Source organism: Hemibagrus wyckioides, linkage group LG06 (assembly GCF_019097595.1).
Source record: "Hemibagrus wyckioides isolate EC202008001 linkage group LG06, SWU_Hwy_1.0, whole genome shotgun sequence".
Lineage (NCBI taxonomy): Eukaryota > Metazoa > Chordata > Actinopteri > Siluriformes > Bagridae > Hemibagrus > Hemibagrus wyckioides.
In genome coordinates this window covers 39,793,173-39,811,010 of record NC_080715.1, presented here as the reverse complement: position 1 = coordinate 39,811,010, position 17,838 = coordinate 39,793,173, and the positions used below count along the sequence as shown (strand labels likewise).

The 17,838-nt window shown below is 40.4% G+C and overlaps 1 protein-coding gene across 7 annotated transcripts in view; it reads left to right on the top strand.

Annotated features, from left to right (window-relative positions):
- The window catches only part of rps6kc1 (ribosomal protein S6 kinase polypeptide 1), a 36,684-nt gene that overhangs the window by 2,549 nt on the left and 16,297 nt on the right, over positions 1 to 17,838 (top strand). For all 7 annotated transcript variants that reach the window (XR_009204720.1, XR_009204717.1, XR_009204719.1 and 4 more), the window contains exons 2-11: positions 1,749 to 1,784; positions 3,725 to 3,845; positions 4,849 to 4,964; positions 5,369 to 5,462; positions 9,513 to 9,572; positions 10,316 to 10,642; positions 13,842 to 13,966; positions 14,178 to 14,270; positions 14,683 to 14,730; positions 15,159 to 15,291. Coding sequence is in view for 1 of the 7 variants with exons in the window: in XM_058391572.1 (XP_058247555.1) it covers positions 1,749 to 1,784; positions 3,725 to 3,845; positions 4,849 to 4,964; positions 5,369 to 5,462; positions 9,513 to 9,572; positions 10,316 to 10,642; positions 13,842 to 13,966; positions 14,178 to 14,270; positions 14,683 to 14,730; positions 15,159 to 15,291 (1,153 nt within the window). In the remaining 6 variants the exon portion in view is untranslated. The remainder of the gene's footprint in view (positions 1 to 1,748; positions 1,785 to 3,724; positions 3,846 to 4,848; positions 4,965 to 5,368; positions 5,463 to 9,512; positions 9,573 to 10,315; positions 10,643 to 13,841; positions 13,967 to 14,177; positions 14,271 to 14,682; positions 14,731 to 15,158; positions 15,292 to 17,838) is intronic.

Here is a 17,838-nt window from a genome sequence, read left to right as displayed (position 1 = left end):
CAATCGCCGTAGTCAAAGCAATCTTTTCTGTAGCAAGCAACTGACTGGGTGGGCCTGACTGACAGGTGCCCACCCATAGCTATGCTACTGCTGTATGTTTGTAGGTGTTGGGGTTTTTGTATGTGTGTGTGTTAGTGTGCTCTTATGTGTATTTTGAGGTGTGTGTGTTACTGTGTGTGTGTTTGTTAGTATGTGCTTTTATGATTTTTGGTGTGTGTGTGATATTGTTTTGTGTTTTTGGGTGTGTTGAGGTGTGTTAGTGTGTGTGTTATGGGGTGTAAGTGTGTGTAGGTTTGTGTGTTAGTGTGTGTTTGTAGGTGTTGTGGTGTTTGTGTGTGTGTGTAAGTGTGAACTTTTGTATGTTAGTGTTTGTATGTATTCGTGTGTGTATGTATCCATCCATCCATTTATCCATCCATCTATCCATCCATCCATCCATCCATCCATCCATCCATCCATCCACCCATCCATCTATCTATTCATCCATCCATCCATCCACCCATTCATCTATCTATCCATCCATCTATTCATCTATCCATCCATCTATTCATCTATCCATCCATCCATCTACCCACCCATCCATCCATCCACCCATCCATCCATCCACCCATCCATCCACCCATCCATCCATCCTTCCATCCATCCATCCATCCATCCATCCATCCATCCATCCATCCATCTAAGATCTCAGACCTATACTAAATTCTTACACCACAAATAAGTGGCAAGCGGAATGGGACAACTACCCCCACAACAAATTACACGAAATTAACCCTATTATCCACAGGAGACCAATCCCTCACTTTTCAAGTAGACTTGACCAAATAGTGTACACAACGTGCCGCATTGGCCACACGAGACTCACCCATGGCCACCTGCTAAAAGGGGAAGAACCACCACTATGTCAAGCCTGCAAAATACCTACATCAATAAAACACATTCTGCTCCACTGCCCTGCCCTGAGCACTATAAGGCAGACGTTTTATTCAGAAGACACTTAAAAATATCTTCAAGACAGCTCTTCTTAACAAGCATAAACCTCAAAAAACGTATATAAACTCTTCTTGCCGTCTTACATATCAGTGTAACCCTGTCTATTGAATAGCCCCCTATGTTTTAACTGCATCCAAACGTTTGCCATAATATAGCCATTGAAGCTAACATGGCATTAAAATAAAAAAAAAAAAATCAAGTCCATCCATCCATATCTATCCATCCATATCTGTCCATCCATCCATCCATCCATCCATATCTATCCATCCATATCTGTCCATCTATCTATCCATCCATCCATCCATCCATCCATCCATCCATATCTATCCATCCATATCTGTCCATCCATCCATCCATCCATCCATCCATCCATCCATATCTATCCATCCATATCCATCCATCCATCCACCCATCTATCCACCCATCCATCCATCCATCCATCCATCCATCCATCCATCTGTATGTATGGAACAGTACTCAATTCACTGTGTGTGTGTGTGTGTGTGTGTGTGTGAACTCCATCTCTGTCAATGTGTATAAAGTGGTCATTGTTCAGTTCCTCATATCCCCTTCCCACTTACACACACACACACACACACAGAGCACAGTGTCTTGACTGAGAGGTGCTCGTATGGACACACACACATCTAATAAAAATTCATTCTTTATTCTGTTCTCCAGTGAAGTTAGTGAGATCTTTTCTCCTGCTCTCGTTTGGATCTTTACGACTGATCTGTGTGTCTCTTCTTTTCCAGATCATCTCCAGGAAGAATCCTGAAGACGTACAGGAGGTGAGATCATTTACAGAGTTATTACTGATGTCTATTATTCTATTTCTCTTAACTTGGGTAAGGTGTGTGTGTGTGTGAGCTTTTGTGTGTTTTGGGGTGTGTGTGTGCATTTGTGTGTTTTGGGATGTGTGTGTTTGGTGTGTGTGTGCATTTGTGTGTTTTGGGATGTGTGTGTTTGGTGTGTGTGTGTGTGTGTGCATTTGTGTGTTTTGGGATGTGTGTGTTTGGTGTGTGTGTGTGTGTGTGTGTGTGCATTTGTGTGTTTTGGGATGTGTGTTATTGTGCGCTTTTGTGTGTTCTGGGGTGTGTGTGTGTTTTGGGGGGTGTGTGTTTTAGGATGTGTGTGTTTGGTGTGTGTGTGTTAGTGTGCGCTTTTGTGTGTTCTGGGGTGTGTGTGTGTTTTGGGGGGTGTGTGTTTTAGGATGTGTGTGTTTGGTGTGTGTGTGTTAGTGTGCGCTTTTGTGTGTTCTGGGGTGTGTGTGTGTTTTGGGGGGTGTGTGTTTTAGGATGTGTGTGTTTGGTGTGCACTTTTGTGTGTTCTGGGGTGTGTGTGTGTGTGTGTGTGTTAAGGTGTGTGTGTGTGTGTGTGTGTTAAGATGTGTGTGGTTTAGTGCATGTTAATATAATTTTTTGTGTGTTGGTGTGTTTATGTATGTGTAAGTGTAGTGTTTTGTGTACTCAATTTTGGGGTGTGTGTCTTTTGGGGTGTGTGTTGGTGTGTATGTGTGTGTGTTAGTGCATGTGTTATTGTGCTCTTTCATGTGTTGGTGTGTGTGTATGTGTGTGTTATTGTGCGCTTTTGTGTGTTGGTGTGTATGTGTGTGTTATTGTGCGCTTTTGTGTGTTGCTGTGTATGTATGTGTGTGTGTTAGTGTACTCTTTTGTGTGTTTTTGGCTGTTTGTGTGTGTCTTGGGGTGTGTGTGCGAGCTCTTCTGTGTGTTGGTGTGTATGTGTGTGTGTTAGTGCATGTGTTATTGTGCGCTTTCATGTGTGTTGGTGTGTGTGTATGTGTGTGTTATTGTGCGCTTTTGTGTGTTGGTGTGTGTGTTTTGGGGTGTGAGCTTTAGTGTGTTTTTAGCTGTGTGTTTGTGTGTGTTTTGGGGTGTGTGTGTGTTATCATGTTTTGTGTGTGTGTGTGTGTGTTTTGGAGTGTGTGCACGAGCTTTTGTGTGTTTTTGGCTGTGTGTGTGTTAGTGCGTGTGTTATTGTGCACTTTTGTGTGTTGGTGTGTTAGTGTGTGTGTATTAGGGTATGCGTGTGTTATTGTGCGCTTTCATGTGTTGGTGTGTGTGTGTGTGTGTGTGTGTGTGTATATATATATAAAATCAGACTGACCGTTCCAAAGTGCTGACCCGGTGCACTCCTTCCATTAATGTGAAATAAACATCTCCTTTCAGAATAAGAAAAAAGAAAAAAAAAAAAATCTTCTGTTTGTTGTTACCATAGAAACCTTGAGTGATTCATCAGCAGTGATCAATGGTCACTTTCTGACCAATCAGAGACGAGTGTTGTCATGTAGCTCTGATCAGACTCTGATCCCTTCAGAAACTAAACAATATTGATGAGTCCTGCTTTAACTTGAAACACAGACACACACAGACACACACTAAGACAGTAGATTGTACCTAATGTGGCAGGCATGATCTCATTTAGAGCCTTGATGCAGCTTAAAAAAGGAACAGCTCCCCCCCCACACACACACACTCAGCCAACATGGGTTTGTTTTCTTGTTCTTGCTTGAACCTCCACCCTGCTCTTAATCCTGATTTTGCTCAGTATTGGATTATGGAGGAATTCCTTCGCGTGTGATTGGCTCTCGGGAATAATGAGGAGGAGGAGGAGGAGGAGGGATGGGATTTCTCTACATGATGAAGGGAAAGAATCTGATGAAAATAGGTGTGACCAGACGTCTTATCTCTCTGTGTGTGTGTGTGTGTAGATCACGGTGTGGAAGCGCTATAGCGATTTCAAGAAGCTGCACAAAGACCTGTGGCAGATCCACAAAAACCTCTACAGACAGTCGGAGCTCTTCCCTCCGTTCGCCAAGTCGAAAGTCTTCGGTAAGATTCCTACCAATACACGTAACGTATCGTGATCTATTACAGGTTTATAAACAGTTTATTAAACGATACTGTGTGTTATTAAACCTTTGGTGAAATATAAACCTTAAGATGAAGAGGATGAGGAGGAGGATGATGATGCATCGAAAAATTTTCTGCTGCTTGTAATTATTTCTCATTATAAACAGCTTACAATGACATGACTGATTGTAATAACAGTGTTATATCGTCACATCGGGTTTATCCCATAAACAAAATGTGCTGATTTTTAATTTTTTAGCTTTATGAATAGGGCAAATTAATAGGGGGAAAAATATACAAAGATTTATTTTCCACTCAGAATTGAAGTGATCCTTTAAAGCAAGAAAGCCAGGACCGGATCTTGTGTCTCGAGCTAATTTTGGAGGGAAAGCCTGTTTACTCATTTAATTTTATTTTATTCTAATAAAGAAAAGCAAAGTTAAGTATTCTCCAAATGGCTGCATGGGGGAGGAGGAGGGGGGGGGGGGTGTAAACTTTAGCACTCAGTGCGTCGAAAAATAGATTTCTGCGCTTTCCAAATGTTGTGACGGAATGAGGCATGATGTAAGGATGAAGCAGAAAATGTGGAGTAACATCGCTGATACGGATAACGGTCGTCGTTCCGTGTCGGAATTGTTTTCGGAAGAAAACACACTACTTAGGGTCCTGCACTGCCTTTTGTTGTTTCTGTAGCTTTAGAAGAAAAATCAACCACAAGGTAATATAATTGTGTGTGGAAAGAAATAAATAAATATGAAATATTTATTTATTTATTATTTTTCTAATTAATTAATTAACTTTTTTTTATTATTACGGAAATATATTTTTACAAATAACTTTATGGCCTCTTGTGTACATGGTTTTTGGTATTTATTCATTCATTCATTCATTCATTCATTCATTCATTCTTCAGTGTTTATTTGAAAATTTAAGGGTAATTACATACACTATTAAAACTGTGTGTGTGTGTGTGTGTGTCCAGGCAGGTTTGATGATTCTGTGATCGAGGAGAGGAGGCAGTGTTCAGAGGATCTTCTACAATTCAGTGCTAATATTCCTGCTCTTTATGCCAGCCAGTATATACAGGACTTCTTTAAGGTACAACACACACACACACACACACACACACACACACAAACACAGACTCATTTAAGCCTGAGGTTTGCTATTATGTGACCACATGAACTTGCTCACAGACCGGTAACATGGGACTCATTTGTTCCACTCGTGTAATTCTTGAAGATACACACCCGTGCGGACATAGTAACATTAGGTACACGCGCATGGTTTCTCTGTTTGTCACACACACACACATACACACACACACACACACACACACACACGCACACACACAGTCATGCTTCACTTACTTCCTGCATTCTAGTTTCCATTATGCTCACTCTTTAGGCTTTCACAGTAAACCTAGCGGGTGTTTTCACAACACCGGTGTGTAAAATAGCCTGTGTTTTTTTTGTTTGTTTGTTTGTTTGTGTGTTGTCCAGGACGGAGAAGTTCAGGACGGTTCCGAGCTCATCGGGCCAGCAGAACCTTTTTCTGACTTCTTAGCCGACAGCCAATCAGACAGCAGCTCTGAAGGTGTGTATGGGGCATTAATACGGGGGATGAGTCCACTTGCTGCCATTTATTGAAAGGAAGAGTGACCACCTGAGGGCGCTGTCATGCCATGCTGAAGAACTTCTACTGGAATGAAACAGGAAACGTGAACTGCGTCATGTGGCAGCGTCTGCTGTTCTACTACATACAGTTCCTTATAGCTTTAAGCTAAGTGTGTCAAAGTTAGAAGTCAGTGTCTTCAGGTTGCTGAAATTTTTCTCTATTTTTTTAATACGTTTTGGAATTTCTTTTTCTTTGATCTTAACTTCTTTGATATCCTCAGACATTCCACACATATACCCCAGACATTCCACACATTTACCCCAGACATTCCACACATTTACCCCAGACATTCCACACATTTACCCCAGACATTCCACACATTTACCCCAGACATTCCACACATTTACCCCAGACATTCCACACATTTACCCCAGACATTCCACACATTTACCCCAGACATTCCACACATTTACCTCAGACATTCCACACATTTACCTCAGACATTCCACACATTTACCCCAGACATTCCACACATTTACCCCAGACATTCCACACATTTACCCCAGACATTCCACACATTTACCCCAGACATTCCACACATTTACCTCAGACATTCCACACATTTACCTCAGACATTCCACACATTTACCTCAGACATTCCACACATTTACCTCAGACATTCCACACATTTACCTCAGATATTCCACACATTTACCCCACATATTCCACACATTTACCTCAGATATTCCACACATTTACCCCAGACATTCCACACATTTACCCCAGACATTCCACACATTTACCCCAGACATTCCATACATTTACCCCAGACATTCCATACATTTACCCCAGACATTCCATACATTTACCCCAGACATTCCATACATTTACCCCAGACATTCCATACATTTACTTCAGGTATTCCATAAATTTACTTCAGGTATTCTATACATTTACTCCAGTTATTCCTTAAATTTACCCCAGACATTCCACACATTTACCTCAGATATTCCACACATTTACCCCACATATTCCACACATTTACCTCAGATATTCCACACATTTACCCCAGACATTCCACACATTTACCCCAGACATTCCATACATTTACCCCAGACATTCCATACATTTACCCCAGATATTCCATACATTTACCCCAGACATTCCATACATTTACCCCAGATATTCCATAAATTTACTTCAGGTATTCCATAAATTTACTTCAGGTATTCCATAAATTTACTTCAGATATTCCATACATTTACTCCAGTTATTCCTTAAATTTACCTCAGATATTCCACACATTTACCTCAGATATTCCACACATTTACCTCAGACATTCCATACATTTACCCCAGATATTCCATACATTTACCCCAGACATTCCATACATTTACCCCAGACATTCCATACATTTATCCCAGACATTCCATACATTTACCCCAGACATTCCATACATTTACCCCAGACATTCCATACATTTACCCCAGACATTCCATAAATTTACTTCAGGTATTCCATAAATTTACTTCAGGTATTCCATAAATTTACTTCAGGTATTCCATACATTTACTCCAGTTATTCCTTAAATTTACCCCAGACATTCCACACATTTACCTCAGACGTTCCACACATTTACCCCACATGTTCCACACATTTACCCCAGACATTCCACACATTTTGCCTCAGACATTCCACACATTTGCCTCAGATATTCCACACATTTGCCTCAGACATTCCACACATTTACCTCAGATATTCCACACATTTGCCTCAGATATTCCACACATTTGCCTCAGACATTCCACACATTTACCCCAGATATTCCATACATTTACTTCAGGTATTCCATAAATTTACTTCAGGTATTCCATAAATTTACTTCAGATATTCCATACATTTACTCCAGATATTCCATACATTTACTGCAGTTATTCCTTAAATTTACCTCAGATATTCCACACATTTACCTCAGATATTCCACACATTTACCTCAGACATTCCATACATTTACCCCAGACATTCCATACATTTACCCCAGACATTCCATACATTTACCCCAGACATTCCATACATTTACCCCAGACATTCCATACATTTACCCCAGACATTCCATAAATTTACTTCAGGTATTCCATACATTTACTCCAGTTATTCCTTAAATTTACCTCAGATATTCCACACATTTACCTCAGACATTCCACACATTTACCTCAGACGTTCCACACATTTACCTCAGACGTTCCACACATTTACCTCAGACGTTCCACACATTTACCTCAGACGTTCCACACATTTACCCCACATGTTCCACACATTTGCCTCAGATATTCCACACATTTGCCTCAGACATTCCACACATTTACCTCAGACATTCCACACATTTACCTCAGATATTCCACACATTTGCCTCAGATATTCCACACATTTGCCTCAGATATTCCACACATTTGCCTCAGACATTCCACACATTTGCCTCAGACATTCCATACATTTACCCCAGACATTCCATACATTTACTTCAGACATTCCATACATTTACCACAGATATTCCACACATTTGCGTCATATATTCCATACATTTACCCCAGACATTCCACACATTTACCCCAGACATTCCACACATTTACCCCAGACATTCCACACATTTACCCCAGACATTCCACACATTTACCCCAGACATTCCACACACTTACCCCAGACATTCCACACATTTACCCCAGACATTCCACACATTTACCCCAGACATTCCACACATTTACCCCACATATTCCATACATTTGCCTCAGACATTCCACACATTTGCCTCAGACATTCCACACATTTACCCCAGACATTCCATACATTTACCCCAGACATTCCATACATTTACCCCAGACATTCCATACATTTACCCCAGACATTCCATACATTTACCCCACATATTCCATACATTTACCTCAGATATTCCACACATTTACCCCACATATTCCATACATTTACCTCAGATATTCCACACATTTACCTCAGATATTCCACACATTTGCCTCAGATATTCCACACATTTACCCCAGACATTCCATACATTTACCCCAGACATTCCATACATTTACCACAGATATTCCACACATTTGCGTCATATATTGCATACATTTACCTCAGATATTCTGCACATCTACCACATCTACTCAGGTTTACCCCAAATATTCCTTACCTTTTCCTTGGGGTTGCCTTAGATATTCCCCAAAGTTTACCTCAGTTTACATCAGATGTTCTCTTTATCTCAAATTTATCTCAGATATTCAAGCTTACCTCAGATCTACCGTACTTATTCCTCAGGCTTACTTCAGACTTACCTCAGACTTCCTACAGATTTACCTCAGAGGTAGCTCAGCATTATCTCAGACTTACCTCAAACTTACCCAAGACTACCTCTGAAATCTACCTCAGATTTCAAGATTTTCAAACTGTAAACCTTACCCCCCCACCCCATTTCACAGTCTTTAATTCTGTACAGAAACTGCACAACTAGCATTACTTAATGTTCTTTCAGTTCTGTCTTTGTTTTGTCAGTTAAAAAATGAAACAGCATTTAATGTGTTAATTTGCTAATTGACCCAACAACAACGTATATAAAATACTAGCATGCTAGCCAGCTGTTCAGATGTTGGTAATTGTGTGTAACATGTTGTAACTGCTGGTTAGCATTCGCTTGTTTATACAGATGGTAAATTCTGTTTTGTTTTTATTCTCTATTCGTTTATTCTGCTAACTGTTTTACGTTTCTTGTAAGAATTTAGAGAAAAACTAAAACGCTGGCTGTGTTTAGATGATTTTATATTTATTTGTATTTTATCTTGCTAGATGACTACTTAGAAATTGGAATCCTTGGAATGTTTTTCCGCTAGAAATGATTCTTTTGTTCACATACTTTACACTGTGAGTTTAGTATGGATAATATGCATTTTGAACACAGCCTCAATCCGCAGCTTGGCTTCGGTTCTTTCGTCATTCTTATGCTTTTTCACTTTCTCTTTCTCCTTGACGCAGTTCATAAGAGCATTGGTGGTGTAGAAGATTCGACTCTAACCAGCCAGTCAGAGTATGGAGGTGAGTCTGGATCCATTGGATCACTTCAGATCCATCATTGTTTTCATAGCACTGTCCAAAAGTCTGTTTTTATCCTAGCGGACACGGGAATTCTATCACTTTTCTGCGACTTCTGATTGAAATATCAGTTTTTGGGTGTAATTCTAGACTACATAAACGTAATAGTCTTTGGTTTGTTCCTCGGCTTTGGATTCGGTGTTATATCTGATGGACGGAAAATTATTTTATACCAGAATCCACATCATGACTTTACATTTATGCACTCGTTCTAATGCGTTATTGTTTTTTTTGTAGCTAGAAATTGGTTAGTTTCTGTTCAGAAATGTTTTATGTAGCATTTATGAAAGCAGTCTCTAGTGTTAGTGTTTTGTCTGCACTAAAAAAATAGAGGCTTGTGACTAAACTAGCTGCTGTTTTGCATTATGTGTAACTACAAAATGCAACAAAATAAAAGTAAAAGTTGATAGCTACAAATTAATACTAGGTTGTAAATTCCCAAGGGCTGAATCCGTCAGACAAGTGCTGATATCACAATTTGGCACACAAAAGTACAACAAATTATTCTCCATTATTCTTTGCTAATATGAGTCAAAAAAACATTCACAGTGCCCCGCTTGAGAGAGTATCAGGTGTCACAGGTGTTAGGAATATTGTGTTATCATTTGAATTGAAGTCATTTGTTTATTAAAATAAGTAATTCGTAAGGAAAGGATTACATTTCTCAGATTGTTGGTGTGTTTCAGGTCTATCCAGTGAGAGTGATCTGATTTCTCTGCTGGTGGATGGAGACTCCTTGCCCGATTTGGATGATGGAATGGGCTCGGGTTGTAGTTCCCCAAAACAGAGGGCAGGAGGCAGCGGATGTTCTGCGTCCCTGAGCCGGACCGAGGTAGACCCGAGGCGGGCCATCAGGGCGGCGCTTTTCTCCTCCGGCCACCAGAAGAAGGATTACCTGGAGAAAGCTAGTGAGCAGATCAGCCTTGCTGTACGGAAAGAAGTGGAGCAGGATTACGCCTCTGCTTTCTTTTACTACCGCAGCGGAGTGGATTTACTACTGCAGGGAGTTCAAGGTACTCTCACACACACAGCAACAAACACACACATATTAGCAAGGAAAGCTACAAAAGGCACATAAGCCTGAAAAGTTCTTAACAAATGGGCACACCACGGGAACTGCTGGGATTGCAAGCAAGTGTCTCTTCTATAAAAACATTACCAAGTAGGCAAACAGGTATCACTTCTAAAGCATGTCCACTGTAAAAACAATACCAAGTAGGCAAACAAGTATCACTGTCGCCTACAAAAACAATCGCAGATATGCAAACTACGGCAACTGCTGCAATGTCACGCAGCAGTAAAAACAATAGCAAATGTGGAAAGTACTCTAACTGCTGAAGCATCATGCCTGCTAGAAAACCAGTAGCAAACTACTGGAACTGCTGGAGAAAAAATACTCCTGCTACAAGAACCCTAACAAATGGGCAAACTACGGTACCTGTTGTACTGAATGTACCGACAGGTAGAGCATTAGAAAACAAACAGGTTACTTTTAACTCCTGGAACAGCATGCATACTATGGGAAGTGTGACATTAAGGACAAACTACTTTAATATTCTGAGTAAGTGTTACCGTGGAAACGCTAACAAATAGACAAACTACCATAACCTCTGGCAAACTACGGTACCTGCTAATATACATACAGATAAAGGAGCAGTAACCAGACATCTCTGGTAAAACCCCTAACAAATGGACAAACTACCATAACCGCTGGCAAACTACGGTACCTGCTAATAGAAGTACAGATAAAAAAAAGTAGTAAACAGACGAGCAGCACACCTACGATAAAGCCCTAACAAACTGACAAACTACCATAACCACTGGAACAGAATGTTTACTATAAAACCCGTAACAACTAACATAACCATTGGAGCAACATGTCTACTGTAAAACCCTTAACAAATGGATAAACTACCCTAACCGCTGGAACAGCATGTCTATTGAAAAAGCCTTAACAAATGGACAAAGTACCATAACAGCTGGAACAGCATGTCTACTGTAAAAGCCTTAAGAAAAATGGACAAACTACTGTAACCACTTGAGTTGCCCATCTACTTTTAAAGCCCTAATAATTATTGGACAAACTACCACATCAGCTGGAACAGCATGTGTACTGTAAAAGCCCTAATAAATAGACAATCTACCACAAGTGCTGGAGTAACTGGCCTACAGTGAAAACTGTAAAAATTGGACAAACTACCATAATCGCTGGAGCAGCATGTTTGGTGTAAACAAATGGACAAACTACAACAACTGCTTGAGCTGCACGTTTACGTTAAACCCCATAACAAATGGACAAACTATCACAACTGCTTTAGCTGCATGCCTACAGTAAAACCCTTAACAAATGGACAAACTACCATAAATACCGGAACAACACGACTTCTTTAAAAGCCTTAACAAATGGACAAACTACCAGCCCCTCTGGAGTAACTGGCTCACTGTGCAAACTGAAACAAATGAACAAACTACCGGCAATGCTGAAGAAATATATCTACAGTTGAAGCAGGAGCAAATAGGCAAACTACTGTAGTTTCTCTAATGGTAAAAAAATGTAACAAACGGACAAACTACTGGAACGGTCTCGCTTGGGCGTCTACCAGTAGCGAAGAAGCAAACTGTCATACCTGCCACCTTTTCAAAAATAAACATGCTACGCTAGAAAAATACCGCAAAACAATCGCAAGTGGACAAACTACGATAAAATACGTTGTTCTTTTTTTTGGCTTTTCCCTTCAAGGGTCTCCCCAGCGAATCATCTCTCTCCACCTGTCCCTATTTTCTGCATCTAGCTTCATATCCTCATTTATTACATCGATATACCTCCTCTTTGGCCTTCCTCTTTGCCTCCTGCCTGGCAGCTCCATGTCCAACATTCTCCTTCCAATATACTCACTCTCCCTCCTCTGAACATGTCCCAACCATCTTAATCTGTCCTCCCTAACTTTGTCCCCCAAACGTCCAACATGAGCTGTCCCTCTAATGTACTCGTTCCTAATCCTGCCCAATCGTGTCACTCCCAAGGAGAACCTCAACATCTTTACGATAATCTACGATATCTGCTAGAATAACATGATACCTCGCGTAACAAATAGGAAAACCGTGTTTAGCAGATTAGTCTAATGGTTAGTGTTTGTGTATTTTTTTGGGGGTTTTTGTGCTATGCAGTCTTCACCTAATGAACAGCATCGTGATGCCGGAGCTGAGATTGTGTCTTTAGGCCATGGGGGTGGCGCCGTAGCTGCTGTTTCTCACTCTGCCTGATGGCCTTTCTGGCATGGCTCTCCCACACACAAACACACACACACGCCTTATTGTTCTTAAACCAGCGCAGTGATCAAAATGCCTTGGCGTGTCTGGTCTGCGCTTGTTTACTCGTTAATGTGTTTGCGTTTGTTTACGGATGGGTGACGACTCCCGGTGTTGTTGACAATGAAACGGCGCTGGGCTTCTTTTGTCAAGGGCTTCAGTCCAAGCTTTTAGTACCTGCCAGGATTCTTTAGCTTGGTGTATGGCAGAAAGAGATAATGAGGGGAGAGAGGAGGGAAAAAAGAGAGAGAGAGAGAGAGAGAGAGAGAGATGGAGAAAAGGAGGGGTAGATGATGGATGAGAAGAGTTGTTGTTGTTGTTGTTGTTGTTTTGGCCGAAACCCCCCACCACCACCACCACCGATTTTGCATCTGAAGTTATATTTGAAACTTGTTTGAGTGGAGTTAGCACGCTTTCTGTAAAGAAGAGCTAGCATAAGTGCTAACAAATTAACAAACTACTTTCGCTGTTAGATTAGCCTGCATGACACTAATGACGACACATATTCCCAAAAAAATAATATTAATCAGTTAAATTTAGTAAAGTGACTTTGTTTTTACCTGCTTGCTAACCTTACTTAGCAAGCTAGCTAATTAGCATAGCTGGCTGTACGGCTAGAGAATTTTTTGTAGGATCAAATGACTGTTACATCTTTAGCAAGCAATGATTAAAGCTAACGCTTGGGAAGCTGTCTAGTTGGTAAGGATGATGATGACGTTTTTTTTTTGCTAGCAGGTGAGCTAACACTACGCTGTGGGATTAGCAAGCTAGCATTCTGTTTTGTGGTGTGTGTGTTTTTTTTTTTTTTCATTCAAATTGATTCTGCTATTTTATGCTAAGGAGTATGTCAAGCTGGAACATTGGAATGGAAAGGCTGTCACACAGTGTGTGTGTGTGTGTTAGGTGAAGTGAGTCCGCGGAAGAGAGAAGCCGTGAAGAAGAAAACCGCCGAGTATCTGATGCGCGCGGAGCTCATCGCTAGCACATACCTGAAAGACAGCATGGGTCAGAACTCCACTCAGAGCCGGGTGAGCGAACAAGAAAATTTGTGATAATTTATTAATAAAAAATGATGATTATTGTTATTTTTTAATGAATATTTAATAATTAAGGAGAATTAGGCTTACTTTAGCTTTAAATCAGTATTTAAGAGAAAACTGGACGCTGAATGCTAGCTTAAAAGCTTAGACTTTTGACCTTTCTTTCTCTCTCTTTTGGTGTGTGTGTGTGTGTGTTTAGACGCTGGCCGCTCAGTGCTGTAAGGGGTCATGGGGTCAGCAGAGCCAAGCTGATGAGTTGCACAACTACAGAGTGCTAGGGGTCATTGATAAGGTGAGCTATGGTTAAAGGGCTAAGGTTACTCATCTCTGAGGTAACTCGCTCTTTATTTATATGCGAAACTGTGTCCAAAGTGTGTGTGTGTGTGTGTGTTTGTGTGTGTGTGAACTCAGTGCTCCATTCGTATCCATTAAGGGCTGCACCTGTTCCGGTTTCTCAAGGGGTCTGCACACATAGACACAAGTAGAGGTCTGTGTGTGTGTGTGTGTGTGTGTGTGTGTGAAACCTAGAAATGGAGACATCAAATAATACAGATATATAGCCAGTCACAAACATGATCCTGCTGCAGTCTGGTACAGTGCCACATCTCGAGACTTTCGTTTTTAGGACAAAGCATTGACAGGAAGTGACATCACATCACACGATTTTCTGAACATGTCACTCATGCCGTGTTTCTGTTCTGCAGGTGCTGCTGGTGATGGATAAGAGGACGCAGGAGATGTTCGTCCTCAAGGTGACGAGCGTGTGTGTGTGCATGTGTGTGTGTGTGTGTGTGTGTGTGTTGATAGCATGAAGGCTTTTGATTCAGGTGTGATGATGGTGTGGTCATGGTGGATAATCTGGTGCATTAGTGAGTGCAGAGGAGAGGACTGAAGTGTGTGTGTGTGGGTGTGAGGTGCCATTATTTGTGGTATCCTCCACTTTGGACAGACTCCAGATGCCAGCTGATGGCACAGGCACAGATGATGCTGGACACACACACACACACATATATACACAAACTGTGGCCTCTGACAGCAGAGTAACTCAGACAGATGAGGAGGCCCTGATGGTGGGAGGAGGCCCTGATGAGGAGGCCTGTGTGTGTGTGTGTGTGTGTGTGTGTGTGTGTGTGTGGTGTTAATGATCATTACTATTTTACGTATACTGCATCCTGTCCAGGGATTACGGAAGAGCAGCGAGTGTGGAGGCGTGAAGAAGACCGTCGTCCCCCACATGGTGCCCAACATGGTACGACTCAGGAAGTACATCGTCTCTGAGGACTCCATTTTCCTGTTGCTGCAGTACGCCGAGGGTGCGTCTCACATCACACACACACACATTTACATTTCTTCATTTGGCGCATCCTTTTATCCAGAGTGACTTCCAAATGAGGCCAAAGCTCAGAGCTAAAGGTCAGCGCCATGAAAGTTTCTTTTATCTTTATTCGTTTATAAAAATAAAAAAAATAAAAAAAATTACTTCCCCTAACCTCCTCACATACACTGATACTCTCTCTCTCTCACACACACACACAGACACACAGAGACAGTCTGTCTGTGTCTCTCTCTCTCTCTCTGTCTATCTGTCTGTCTGTCTCTCTCTCTCTCTCTCTCTCTCGACCAGTAGCAACACCTCGCTCTGTGATCTTTTTTTTTTTTTTTTTTTTTTCTCTTGCTCATCTTTGGCAAGTCCTTTCTCCTGCTCTCTCTCTCTCTCTCTCTGTCTCACACACACACACACACACACAACCCCTTGCTCGTCTCTCTCTGTCCTTGTTAAGCTTGTGTCACAGGTCATTATCTATGGTAGCAGGTGCTGCTCCGGATCATTAACTAAGCTAACACCTGCGTCTCCTTATTCTCTGCCGGCTGTGTGTGTGTGTGTGTGTATGCTTGTGAGCCTGTGAGTGTGTGTCAGTGCACACATCTGTGTTCAGGAGCGTGTTTATATTGGAATGAATAAACCACTTAATCTCCTAGCAGTCGTTTGGGCAAAATCATGTGCCCGTGTTAATAAGTTGCCTCAAACCTCTCAAGTAGCCTAAAGCGGCGTTTCGTTTCACAACAGGCCCGGCTAGCGGTGCGAGCGCGCGAACGACTCGCCGAATGCAGTTTAAATGTCCCGACTTACCATCAAGACCGGCCTCATGTGTTGATCTAACACGAGGTAATGAGCACGACTTGCCAGTTTAATAAGTATCCTAATGCAGGAGCTAACAAACTGGCAACCTGGAGTGCATTAGGGCTGTCAGGGCCATAAAATTCACATTTAAAGTTGAAATAAGTGAAAGGATGAAGTGAATGTAAATGTTTTAGTGCACAAAAAATGGTCCTGTCATGTAATATCTTGCGCTAAGAACCTGAGACGTCATTTCATCATTTTGTCAGAAATGTTATAGTTTTCGAGTCCTGTTTATTTTTATTTACTCGCGTGATCGGTGTCTGATACATTTATCTAAGTAGCTAAACATTTATTCACTTTTATTTTATTCAATCAATTTTTTTTAAATACATTTTTTATTCAATTTATCTTTACACAAGAATTAATTAATCGAACTCTAAATAAAAGCTAGATCAGTTTATTTTTTAAATTTATTCATAAATAAATTTCTTTTTCTCTTTATAAACCTTGAACATTTGCCAAAATAATTATCCAGGCAATTTAATTTTTAATAATTAAAAAATAAATACTAAAATACTAATTTAAAAAAATATATAGCAAAGTCCCTGGAAGATTCTGGAGGGATTTTGGCGAATGTTGGCCAAAAATGCTTGATTTTTATCTATCTATCTATCTATCTATCTATCTATCTATCTATCTATCTATCTATCTATCTATCTATCTATCTATCTATCTATCTATCTATCTATTTATTTAAAAACTTGTGTATTATAATAATAATAATAATAATAATAATAGTTTTATTATTAATAATTTTTTAATTAATTTGTTTTATTTTTATTATTTATTATTTTATTTATTGTTTAATTTTTTAAAATTAAATTTAATTTGTACATTTTTTTGCAGAAAACCAATCAAATTGTTTTCAAATTATTTTATTTTATTTTATTTTATTTTATTTTATTTTTTTCTTTTTGCTCAAATTAGTTGAATTGCAAGCACAGGATTCTTCTTTTAAACTCCTACTAGTAAAACAGGTATTTAATGACTTCCTATGATCGCTGCACTCATGTTTAACACACGGGAAACTACTTAAGGCTGAATGTATGTTATGATGATGTCACAATCCTGCGGTCATTTCGAAAAGAAAAAAAAAAAATCCTCCAAATGCTCCGGTGTTGATTTTGTGTTTGTTTCTGCGATGTATATATCCTGTCCCACCGTCCCGTCCACAATTTTCTGCTGGTATCAGATGTTTATTTAAAACCTAATCAGTGCTGTTAGTGTCCAGTATGAGGTCATTTATCCGAAAAGTTTCGCCATAGTCCATTTTTATTTTTATTTTTTAACACAAACTGATGGCTCTAGTCTGTATGCATCAAGTCTTAAAGGAAAACACCGTTAAAATTACACCCTTCTAAAGCCAACAGTAATTTACGGCTGGCACCGACCTCACCAGTAAATGTATTACTGATGCACTAAGGTTCCCGGTCTTTCATGCGGAAAATAATTTCTCCCAAACAAACGTAGATATCAGACAGGAAGTTTGGCCTGACCCGAGTGACATTGCCGGAGTGCGATTGGCTGATTCTTGTTTGTTTGTTTGCTTTGTTCGTGGACTGGAATCATTTGGCTGCAACGGTGTCATTATCTTAGCGGTGAAGAGCCAATTCATTCTGTTAACGCAGCAGATGTTACCCTCCAATCACTCACAACACAGCTGTGCAAGAGTGTGTGT